Below are 12719 nucleotides of genomic sequence, written 5' to 3' on the forward strand. Positions count from 1 at the left end.
CAATGCCAAACCTGATTGTCCTACCTTGTCCCTAGAGTTCGGGTGTAGGCTAAGACCCTTTTCGTTGGAGGAGTGCACTGTAGACCTGTCCTAAAGGTAGGTTTTGTCAAATACCCAGCCTGTCCTTCTAGTGTTCTCCCTTTACTCTAGTCAGGCCTGCTGGAAGAGAAAGCTATTAGAAGAATGACAACATGGCTACACGTTATGATCAACTGGGGAGATTTAAAAATAATACCTACCCTCATATATTTCCCATAAGAATGCAAAAGGGGACAGACACTTTGGAAAACAGTTGCTAAAAAAAGAAAGAAAGAAAGAAAGATGCTTTCTTGTTGAAAGAGAGATCCAGAGATATTTCCTCAACTAGCTCAGACATAAGTTATAAAAATTTGCATATCAATGAACAGCAAACCTATTTTACCTCATTTTTTAAAAAAGATTTATTTATCTATTTTCCCCCCGCCCCTGCGTTATCTGCTCTCTGTGTCCACTTGCTGTGTGTTCTTCTGTGTCTGCTTGTATTCTCATTAGATGGATCCAGAAACTGATCCTGAGATCTTCCAGAGTGGGAGAGAGGCTAGGATTCTCTTGCACTACTCAACTCCCTCTTCTGCTACATCTTATTGTCTCTCCTCTGTGTCTTTTGTTGTGTCATCTTGCTGCGCCAGTTCTCTATATCGGCTGGCACTCCTGCATGGGGTGGCGTTCCCATGCAGAGCAGTACTCTTACACAGGCCGGCACACTGCGTGGGCCTGCCTTCACCAGGAGGCCCTGGGCATTGAACCCTGGACCTCCTATATGGTAGATGGGAGCCCACCTGCTTGAGCCACATCTGTTTCCCTTACCTTATTTTTTAATTATTCAAATAACATGATAGCATTCTTACTAAAAAAAAAATTTTAATAGCTAAAGTCCCCTTGATTATCACCCCCATTGTTGGAATCAACCTACTCTCTCAAGTTAAGATCTGCTCTGAATTTGGTAAATAAGCTATCAATTGCTTTTACATCTTCATATGCAAATATGTATAGAAATAAAAAATCTAGAAAATTGAAAAAAAAAAGTACGATCCAACAATTGATATAGGTAACATATCAAAAAAAACCTGAAAACATATGGCCATGCAAAAACTTGCACACAAATGTTCATAGCAACATTATTCAAAATAGCCAAAAATGTGGAAACAACCCAAATATTTATCAACTTATGAATGGATAAATAAAATGTGGACTATGTATACAATATAATCTTATTTGGCCATTGAAAAGAATGAAATTCTAATACATGCCACAACATTGATGAACCATGAAAACATTATGCTAATGAAGTAAGCCAGTCATAAAATTATCAGTTGTGATCCATTTATACTACATGGACCAGAACAGGCAAATCCACAGAGAGAGAAAGTAAATTTGTGGTTGCCAGGGGCTAGGAGCAGGGAATAATGAGGAGTGACTGCTAATGGGTATCAGATTTCATTTTGGGTGATGAAAATGTTCTGGAATCAGATAATGGTGATGGTTGAACAACTCTGGCAATATACTAAAAAATCACCCAATTGTACATTAAAAAAAAAAAAAAGAATAGTATAAGAACTATATTTCAATTCAAAACAATAATACCCATACCTTAGCCCCACACTGAAAGTTTATGATTTAACTGATATGATGGTTAGGCTACTGTGTCAATTTGGTCAGGTAATGGTGCCCAGGTGTTTGGTCAAGCAAGTTGTATTAGTCAGGATTCTCTAGGGAAACAGAATCAACAAGAGATATCTGTCAATAGTATGTGATTCTATAAGAGTCTCTCATGCAGCCGTGGGGATGCACAAGTCCAGGTTTTACAGGCAGGCTGCAACCAGGGAGCTGCAATGAAAAGTCTAATGAAGGTTCTTGACAAGTTCTGGGAGATGCTGGCTATCCAAAGACGAGCTGGGAAATTCTCTCTCAATGCTGGAATCACTTCCCCTTTTAAGGCATTCAACTGACTGGGTTAAGCATCACTCACTGCTGATGGCAAGCTCCCTGATTGATATAATTAAAACCAGCTATCTATGATTTACCACTGCAGTAAAGCCAATGGTGACTAAAATCCATAAATGCCCCTGTATTACAATTAACCCAGTGCTTGCTTGACCAAACAACTGGGCACAATTACCTGGCTGAGTTGACACAATAGCCTAACCATCATACAAGTATTGGGCTAATTGTAATAAAAGGGAATTTCATGGACTTTAATAATCCATTAAATGATTCCTGGTTGAAAAAGAGATTGAATAAACAGCTGACTGCATCTACAATCAACTGAGGAGACTGCCCAGGCTGTTAGAGACAGAGGTTATGCACAGGCTCAGCAACATGGAATTCCCATCAAGGCTGACCTGGCTGCAACCATGCTGAGCACCCGATCTGCCAGCAGAGAGACCCACACTCAGCCCCCGATATGGCACCATTTCCTGAGGTGATCAGCCTGCTCCTACTGGCAGGTTGATTACATTAGACCACTTCCATCATGGAAGGGGCAGAGATTTGTTTTAAATGGAATAGACACATACTCCAGATAAGGGTTTGCCTTCCCTGAATGCAATACTTCTTCCAAAACTACCATCTGTGGACTTATTGAATGTCTTATCCACTCCATGGCATTCCACACAGTAGTGCTTCTGAACCCACTTCACAGTAAATGATGTGAGAATGGGCACATGATCATGGAATTCACTGGTCTTACTATTTTCCCCACCATTCTGAAGCAGCTGGATTGACAGAATGGAGGAATGGCCTTTTAAAGACTCAATTATAGCATGAACTAGGTGACAATAACTTGCAGGGCTGGGGCAATGTTCTCCAGGAGGCTGCGTATGATCTAAATTGGTGTCCACTCTACGGTGCTGTTCCTCTCATAGCCAGGATTCACAGATCCAGGAATCAAGGGGTGGAAATGGAAGTGGCATTATACTATTACACATAGTGATCAAGTAGGAAACTTTTTGCTTCCTATCCCTGCAACCTTAAGCTCTGCTGTTCTACAGGTCTTAGTTCCAAGAGGAGTACTTCTACCAAGAAACACAAAAATGATTCCATTCAATTGCCACAGTTAAGACCTCCACCTGGCCACTTTGGGCTCTTCATGCCTCTGAATCAACAGGCAAAAAAGGGAATTACTATACTGGTTGGGGTGACTGATCCTGATTACCACAGGAAATGGGACTGCACCTACACAGTGGAGGTAAAGAAGAGTTTGCCTGGATTACAGGAGATCGCATAGGGCATCTCATAGTACAAACATGCCCTGTGATTAAAGTCAACAGAAAACTGCAACAACCCAATTCAGGCAGGACTAACAATGGCCAAGAATCTTCAGGAATAAAGGTTTGGGTCATCTGCCAAGCAAAGAACCATGGCCAGCTGAGATGTTTGCTGAGAGTAAAGGGAATATGGGATGGGTAGTGGAAGAAGGTAGTGATAAATACTAACTTCGACCATGTGACCACTTAAAGAAATGAGAACTGTAATGGTCATGAATATTTCTTCCTTGTTTTGTTATTCATTTTATGTACATATGCAAACATACTCATATCTTCTTCTTCCCTATCCTTTCCCTTTATCATGACATAAGTTGTATTAGTTTCATGTCATAGTATTTAAAGATGTCAAGTTTAAGAGTAAATATTACCCCAGGATTTTCACCCTATTCTGGAGGAATTTTGGTGTTTCCAGTTATACACAGGACAGTTTAGTACTGTTAGGTGACAATATAAATATGTTATTGTTTTTATTAATATTTCAAGATTACTTGATTTAAGGTGATGTGTATGGCTGCCAAGGTGACAAAGGGTAGACTGTGATGGTTAGGCTAATGTGTCAACTCAGCCAGGTAATGGTGCCCAGTTGTTTGTCAAGCAAGCAATGGGCTAATTATAACACAAGGGCATTTCATGGACTTTAATCATTCATTAGTTGACTTTATATATGTCTGATTACATGTACAACCAACTGAAGAGATTGCTGTCAACAATAAGTGACGTCTCACCCAACTGGTTGAAGGCCTTAAAAGGAGAAGTAATTTCAGCATTCAAGGAGAGAACTACCATCTCTACTTCAGAGAGCCAGAACTCATCAAGGACCTTCATTGGAGTCCCTGGCTTGCAGCCTGCCCTACAGAATTTGGACTTGTGCAGCCCCATGGTTACAAGAAACAATTTTATAAAAGCATCATACTATTTACAGATATCTCCTGTTGGTTCTGTTTCCCTAGAGAACCTTGACCAATACAACTGATCTGTAGAAGACTTGAGCATTATAAGATATTATGAGGAAAATGGAAAGACAAGCCACAGAATGAGGCAATATTCCTGTGACATAATAACTGACAAAAAGTTTCATATTCAGAATACAAAAAGACCTTAGAAATCAGTAAGAAAAAAACAGGCAATCCAAAAATGAAATACTCAAGCTGACATTCCCCAAAGAAGAAAAATATGACGAGATATTCAATTTCAATCAGGGAAATACAAATTAAAACCTCAAGATATAATTTAACACCTCCAGACTGGCAAACATTTAAAAATGTATCAATACAAAGTGTGGGCAAGGAAGTTGAGTCATGGGATTGTTTATATACTGCTTGTGGGTATGTATACTGCTTTAGAAAACAGTTGGCAATATCTAGTAAAGGGAAGATATGCATGTCCTCTGACCCAGTAATTTCACAACTAAGTATGTATCCTAGAGAACTCATGTGCCTGTGTACTGAAATACAGGTATAAAGACACATAGCTGCACTGTCATAATAGCTCCTGTGGCAGAGGAAGCCCTAAGAGATAAGCCCTATGCCAGCTTGCAGCTGAAAGTGGGAAGAAAGCGATTAGCTGAACCTGAGAGAGGAAGCCCAGAGGGGAAGGCTGAAACCTCACAGAGATCGGAGGCTATCTTGCTTCACGGTGGTAACACACCGTGACCAACAGTAACTGACATTGGTGAAAAAGCATCTCTACTGATGCCTTCATTTGGCACTGGAACTGTAAGCTTTTACCCCCAAATAAATTCCCATTATAAAAGGCAAAAGCTTTCTGGTACTTTGCATCAGCATGCCTTTGTCAGATTAATACAGACATTGGTACCAAGAGAGTGAGATTGTGCTGCTTACAACTACCAAAAATGCTACAGCTTTATAAATGGATAAGGGGTATTTTTGATGACTTGTGAGACGCTTGATGGAAAAGGCCTAGATTGCTTTGAAGATATTGTTGGTAGTAATATGGAGCCTAAAGTTATTTCTGATAAGACCTGAGAAGGAAATGAAACTATTATTGGAAACTGGAAGAAAGGAAATCCATGTTTTAAAGTTGCAGAGAACTTAGCAAAATTGATTCCTAGGAAGAGATGTGGGTCAAGCAGCTGGGCCCCCGCCTCCCACATAAGAAGTCCCGGGTTTGGTTCCTGGTGCCTTCTTGTAGCAGTTTGATATTCCTTATGAATTCCAAAAAGAAATATAGATACTGTTTGTAAACTAGTCAGTTTTTCTGGCACAAGAACCCTTTGATTATATTAGATTCAGCTGAGATGTCTGATTAAATTATGTTAAAATTAGGGCTCTGATCCAACCCATCAATAAAGTATGACTCAGCATCAAGTCCCAGCCCCCTTGGGGATAAAACAGATGCTCACACAGAAGTGAATACACAGAGAAGAACAACACATAGGAAGAGAGACAGCTTATTAGACACAGCAGAGATCCCAGGAAGAGAGATGAGCCCGAAAGTCTACAGCTGACCTTGTGAAGGTAAATGAGAAGCTGAGTGCAGAAAGAAATGAGCCCTGGGGAGAGAGATGAGCCTTATACTAGCCTACAGCTGAGACTGGAAGAAGCTGGGACCACAGAGCCTTAAGAGGAAGAAGAAAGGCTGCACACTCACAGATATCACTCACCATCTTGCTCCAACATGTGGCCAATTACTTTGGGTAAGAAAGTACCTCTTACGGTACATTAAGTTGGATTCTTTAAAGCCTTGTGACTAAAGCTTCTACCCCAAATAAATATAGCAGATGCTATAATGAGCAGACACTGACACCAGCAGAGGCCACAAATGCCACAAAAAGCAGACACCACAGTGAGCAGATGCTGCAACCACTGCAATGAACAGACACTGCAACTAGCAGACGCCATAACCACCACCACAAGCAGATGATGCAATGAGCAGACTCCACAACCGCCACAATGAGCAGATGCTACAAATAGCAGACACTGCAACTGCCGCAATGAGCAGACATCGCATCCAGCAGACACCACAATCAGCAGACGACACAGCCAGCGGGGAACAGATGTGGCTCAGATGATTGGGCACTCACCTCCCACGTGGGAGGTCCCAGGTTCAGTTCTTAGTGCCTCCTAGAGAAGAAGAGCACACAAAGCAATCAGACACAGCAAGCAGACAATGAGCAGATAGATAAAGGAGGCATTTTGGGGGTGGATTAAATAGAAAGAGAGAGATCTTTAAAAAAATGCCAGGTCTTTAAAAAAAATTTTTTTGACTCCTGATATTAGATGGAAGGCAGAATTTGAAAAAGATGAGTTTGGACATTAAGCTGAGATTTCCGAAGTAAATGTAGAAAATGCAGCCTGGCTTCTCCTTGCAGCTTAAAGCAAAATGTGAGGAAAGTGGATATGACTCAAGCGACTGAGCTCCTGTCTACCACATGGGAGGTCTCAGGTTCAGTTCCCAGTACCTCCTAAAAAAGACGAGCAGGACAGCGAGCTGATGCAACAAGATGATGCAACAAGAGACACAACAAAGTAGGAAGCGGAGGTGGTTAAAGCGATTAGGTGCCTCCCTCCGATACGGGAGGCCCCGGGTTCAGTTCCTGGTGCTTCCTAAAAAGGAAGATGAGCACACAACAAACAGATAGTGAGGACAAACAGTGAAGCGGTGGGGAGAAATAAATAAAATAAATCTTAAAAAAAAAAAAAAAAAAGCAAAATGTGAGAGGAAAGAGATAAGCTGAGAACAGAACTGTGGGGCACAAAGAAACCAGAGACTGATTTAGGAAATTCCAAGCTTCTGGAAATCAAATTCCCAAAAGACAGTGCCCCATTTGAGGAAATAACTAAATTTGGAACTTGTAAGTCAGGATTGAAAATTCAGTTATCCAGGAAGGGTTTGTGGAAAGTCTTACTATCTGATGGCTTGGACCCCTTTTCCTGCATACTAAACCAATGAGCTTTTTGTAACATCTATATGAACAAAACCACTGTTGGCCTGGACTAAAATGAACAGACAAATGGAAGAGTGAGTTCTGTCATTTTTTATCCTGCCATGAGGCAGAAAAGAGAAGGCTCCAGGGAGGGATGAGCCATTTGCCTGATAGTTCACAGCTGACCTTGGGAAGAGAAAACAACTGAGACAGATATAGAAGGCCCAGAAAGAAACAAGCCCTATGCCAGGAGAGAGAGGACTACAGGCTCACTTAAGCATAAAGCCTCAAGAGGCTGGGCACACAGAACTCAAAAGGAAGAGGGAGTCCAGAGGGGAAGGAGAGGCCAAGCAGAGATTGCCCCCCATTTTGGCAACTGACTTTGGTGAGAAAGCACCTCTTATGGTGCCTTGAGTTGGACTTTCCATGGCCTTGGGACTACAAGCTTTTACCCCAAATAAATACCCTTTATAAAAGCTAACAGATTTCTGGTACTTTTTATAGACACACCTTTGGCAGACTAATAAAGCCTCTAAATGTAAACAACCCAAATCTCCATTTACAGTAAAATAAATAAATTGTGGCATAATCATATGATGAACGAATATACAGCAAAATTTATTTAAAAAGAACAAAACTACAGATATATACAAAAACATAAGAGTTTAAAAGCATTATGTTGAATAAAAGAAGACACAAAATAATACATGCGGTATGATTCTATTCATATAAAGTTTAAAAACTGGTGTTTTAGGGAAGCGAATGTGGCTCAACTGATAGAGCATCCACCTACCATATAGGAGGCCCAGGGTTCAAATCTAGGGTCTCCTGGCCCATGTGGTGAGCTGGCCCATGTTCATTGCTGCCACACGCAAGGAGTGCCATGCAGGGGTGTCTCCTGCATAGGGGAGCCCCACGCACAAGGAGTGCACCCCACAAGGACAGCTGCCCTGCGCAAAAAATGCGCAGCCCACCCAGGAGTGGCACCATGCACACATGGAGAGCTGATACAGCAAGATGATGCAACAAAAAGAGACACAGATTCCCAGTGCCGCCGAGAATGCAAGCAGGCACAGAAGAACATACAAGAATGGACACAAGAGAGCAGACAATAGGGGGGAGATGGGAGGGATGGGGAGAGAAGTAAATAAATCTTTAAAAACAAAAAACAAAAAAAGTGTTTTAAATACACACACACACACACACATATATTTAAGACACACTGGGGATTGAACCCAGGACCTTGTACATGGGAAGTAGGCGCTCAACCACTTAAACTACATCTACACCTCGAGTTCCCCAAGGTGTTATATGTTTTAAGGAGGAATATAAAAGGGGTAATACTGTAACAAAGAACAAGGATGTGATTAGCATAAAGTCACGTTAATGAGGGAGGTGTGTGATTGGGCAGGGTCACACAGGTTTGTGGGGTGCCACAATGTTATATATATTTTTAATTTGGGTAGTTGATTAGAAGGGTGTTTGTTTTGTGATTATTCCTTATACTGTACTCACTTTAAATTTTATGTACTTTTCTGTATTGTGCTGGTTTTTACAATTAAAAAAAGGTTAATTTTAAGTAAGGAAAAAGGCTCTCCAATAATCTAATGTACAGCCAGAGCTGAGAGTCACCACATTAAAAGACAGTACACCAGAAATATATTTGTATAGGAGTTAATGCCAAGACTGGAAAAAAATGTAAATACTCTAAACTTTCTACCATCTTATATTATTTCTGTAATGTTAGATTAAAAATAAGCATGAATTTTTTATCAGAATAAAAGGATAATTTTAAATAAAAGAAACAGATTTTAAAATATGTTTGGAAAGATACACAAACAACTAATAAAATTAGTTGCCTTAGGAAAAGGGAACTGGCTTGGAAGCATAAGTGGGATATTTTCATGCTACCTTTAAATTTTGAACCCATGTGAAAGTATTATCCACTAACATTTTTGTTTAAAGTAAGAAGCAGAATATTTCTCTCCAGTAGCTTTCTCAAAGCCCATTTCCATAGAAATACACATTAGCAGCCTGTGAAACCAACCCAAGAATATCCCTTCATGCATTAGGTTTTTGCACATGCCCTCTCTCCCACTACCATGACACTGGGACATCTACCATGTACAGAAGTGAGTTAACCTCTCAGAAGAGGACTCACATTTTACAAAAGTGAAGTGATGTGCCTGTCATTTGCCCTTTGCCTAAATCTGAGTCCACTATACTTGTCAGAAAACAAAATAAATTATTTCCCCATACTGAGGCTGCTACAAGGGGGTAGTAGAGAAGGGAAGAGTTACCTCTAAGAGGAGCTCCACACTATCCACCTGAAGCTCTTGCAGTCCCACTATCTGTACCACATGTTTGCTATCTTCTCTTGCGAAGAGCCTGCAGATGCAAAAACATGGTTGGTATGCTGGTACTGCTGTAAGGGACTTTGTTCTAGCCTCCCCAGAAACCATTCCAATTCTCACTAAGTAGCAGCTTGCTGTTTGGATAGGATTGATATGCATCCTTCCCCTTACAAACCTCCAGCTTCCAGCCCCTAGCTTCAGGGATGGGCCTTGATGGTTGCAAACAAATCAGCATATTTGGCTATAATGAAAAGAATTAGCATATGACCCAGACTATGCCAATCAGTAGATGGTAAACTTCTGGGTACAATGATTGGTTCATGGGTGGATATGGGATTTCTGTTGGTTCAATCAAAATGAAATCCTAGATTCTGACCATTAAGTGCCTAAGGGTGAGGTATTCTCCCTCACTCTCTGGAAGTGAAAGCATGTTGCCCTAAGCACAATGGCAGCCATTTTGCATCCACAAAGAGAGTGAGTTGCAGGATGAAGCTACTAACATTGTAGAAGGTACAGGAGAGAGATGAAAAGAAACTGGGTCCTTATGACATCTCTGAGCTGCTCGAGTAAACTGACCCTGAAGCCTGAGTGTTCTCTAGGCTTGGATACCTTTGCTGGAAAGCTAGTCTCTTAGAATGATTTGGCTTCTCCAACCTTCCACCATGAGCCAATGATTTCCTTAAATGCTTAAGCCAAGTAAGTGAGGTTTTCTCTTACTTGCAGTGCAAGGAATTCTGATACATCTGCTGAGGCAGCAAGGAACAGATGGTAATGCAACTGAATGCCTCAGGCCTTCACATAAAGTAATGAATGGTTATTCTTTCTTTGTGAGAGCATAAAAACAATTTATCACCTACTTTGAAGAATTAATTTGAAGATATTTAAGCTTTGGTTTCCATTTTAAGAGACAGTATGAGCTACACTCTATCCACCTCTGTCCAAGTCCCACTATTATTGTAGAAAATATATTTTATTTGTAAAAGCAACAGGATGAAAAAAAAAAAAAGCCTAAAAAAAAATAAGAAGAAAGAGTGTCATCAGTGGACCAGAACATTTCAGAAGTTTCAATAAGGAGGGAAACAAAGAGATCATATTAGCCAATTAACCATAGATATTTTTTTAAAAACCCAAAAAACAAGAAACACCAACAGCTCAAGACACTTATAGTATATGGGTCTTCCCTAGAGTGTTTCAGAGAAGCTTAAAACTCAGCAGTGAGCATATTCCCCTCCCCCTGGCTACAATTAAAGAATAGAAATATACATAGCATTATACAGTGCAATAATCAGGTGATTCATTAAAGAACTGCATTCAGAACAGCTTGATATTCTGACTGCCCCTTCCCCCAAACAAACAAAACATACACCCAGCCCAATGGTGGCTTTTGTCCTCATAACAACTGTTCTCTAAAGAAAATGGGCATTCTAACTAGAAAGGACTCCTAAGGAGGGCATTGGGGCTTGGAAGAGAAACGGTGATTGAGCTAACTCAGGCCTCAACACCAGCAGAGAGAGGGGGGAAAAAGAAAAGTAACTGCTCTAAAGCCTCCTCAGAGTAGTGCCCTCCTTTATTTGGCAGTTGTATCAGGACTGAACCCTGAACAGTCTCTGAACTGCGGCATACCTGAAGGCCCTGACGGTGGCCTAAGCCCACTCACTGGCTTCTCCAGTTACCCTTCCAGTACCCTTACATCCCTCTACGATGGGGGCCTGCCATATTATGTCTCCCCTGTGGAAGTGGACCTGTCTCCCACACTCCACCCCCATACCAATGCTTGCCTGGAGCATGTGGAGACTGCATGTCTTTTTGGACAGCTCCAAATAGGCTTGGATATCTTTCAAGGGAAGCTATAGTCTCTTAAGCTGACTTGGCTTCTCCAGCCTTCCGCCATGCTCAGCTTCAGTTCACTCCTTTCTACCTGGTGTGGCTGAGCTCCCACATTTCTCACATCTGGTTAATTCTGTTACAACCATTTATCTTTCCATTTCCCCTACTCCCTCTCTGTTCCCTATTCTCCCAGTCAGTTGATCCCTTCACAATTTTGTTGCCTCCTACTTAGTTTGTCATGTTCCAACCTAAAAAGAATATTAAGCCAAAAAAAGTGTAATAGGGATTTAAAAGCAGAGTTACTGAATACACTTTTAAATTACTGTATTTTATTGTAAGGGGAACTGAACCATTTAAGCCTTAAAAGGTTAAAGTCTAATGTGAAGAAAAGAGATTTTCTTATCTTTTTACTGATTTCTTAAAACTCTCATGCAGTTTACCCTAAGATTATTGAGAGGAAAAGGAAGAGAAAGTGGGAAACATTGATAGTTCTTCCAGTGTAATGATAGGTCAAAAGAAAGGACTTAAGTACATGTTGATTTGCTGATTCCCTGAAATTATCTTTTTCACAGACCAAAATAAAAGGCTCTTTTAATAGATATTAGGGTATTAATCTATTAAAAATTCATATTAATGGAAGGCAAATTTACATTTGTCTCTAGCAGAATAGACAGTTAAAAATATATGTATCTAATGTAGGAGACACATTTCACAAAAGGGCACTAATGTACCAAAGCCTTTTATGCAGTCCCATGATCCAGTTTACATTTCACAAAAGGGCACTAATGTACCAAAGCCTTTTATGCAGTCCCATGATCCAGTTTGGTGTTGAGGCCTGAGTTAGCTCAATCACCGTTTCTCTTCCAAGCCCCAATGCCCTCCTTAGGAGTCCTTTCTAGTTAGAATGCCCATTTTCTTTAGAGAACAGTTGTTATGAGGACAAAAGCCACCATTGGGCTGGGTGTATGTTTTGTTTGTTTGGGGGAAGGGGCAGTCAGAATATCAAGCTGTTCTGAATGCAGTTCTTTAATGAATCACCTGATTATTGCACTGGTTTAAAGCAATGATGAACAGATTTATAGGTTCCTATGCATAACCAGTACCTTTTTCTTCTATTCAGGAGGTCATAAAGCTGTCCACAGTAAATTTCATAAAAGCTGATCCACACAAAAAGGTGCCTTCTTGGCTGGGACACTTCTAGTTGTCTGAAGATGTCTTTGGCAGCCAGAGCATACAATCCTGGGTTCTGCTGAGTTCCTATCATGGTGTAGGTCTTTCCAGCACCTGTCTGTCCATATGCAAAGCAAGTGGCATTGCCTCTAGAGAAAAAAATCATTTGGATCATTT

At 40.7% G+C, this 12719-nt stretch overlaps 1 protein-coding gene across 2 annotated transcripts in view; it reads right to left on the minus strand.

Annotated features, from left to right (window-relative positions):
• KIF24 (kinesin family member 24) overlaps nt 1-12719 on the minus strand; it is an 89559-nt gene that overhangs the window by 32139 nt on the left and 44701 nt on the right. For both annotated transcript variants that reach the window (XM_023582640.2, XM_004471891.3), the window contains exons 5-6: nt 12476-12691; nt 9492-9579 (exon numbers count right to left, since the gene is read on the minus strand). In XM_023582640.2, coding sequence (XP_023438408.2) covers nt 9492-9579; nt 12476-12691 — 304 coding nt within the window. The remainder of the gene's footprint in view (nt 1-9491; nt 9580-12475; nt 12692-12719) is intronic.

This window comes from Dasypus novemcinctus, chromosome 8 (assembly GCF_030445035.2).
Source record: "Dasypus novemcinctus isolate mDasNov1 chromosome 8, mDasNov1.1.hap2, whole genome shotgun sequence".
Taxonomy (NCBI): domain Eukaryota; kingdom Metazoa; phylum Chordata; class Mammalia; order Cingulata; family Dasypodidae; genus Dasypus; species Dasypus novemcinctus.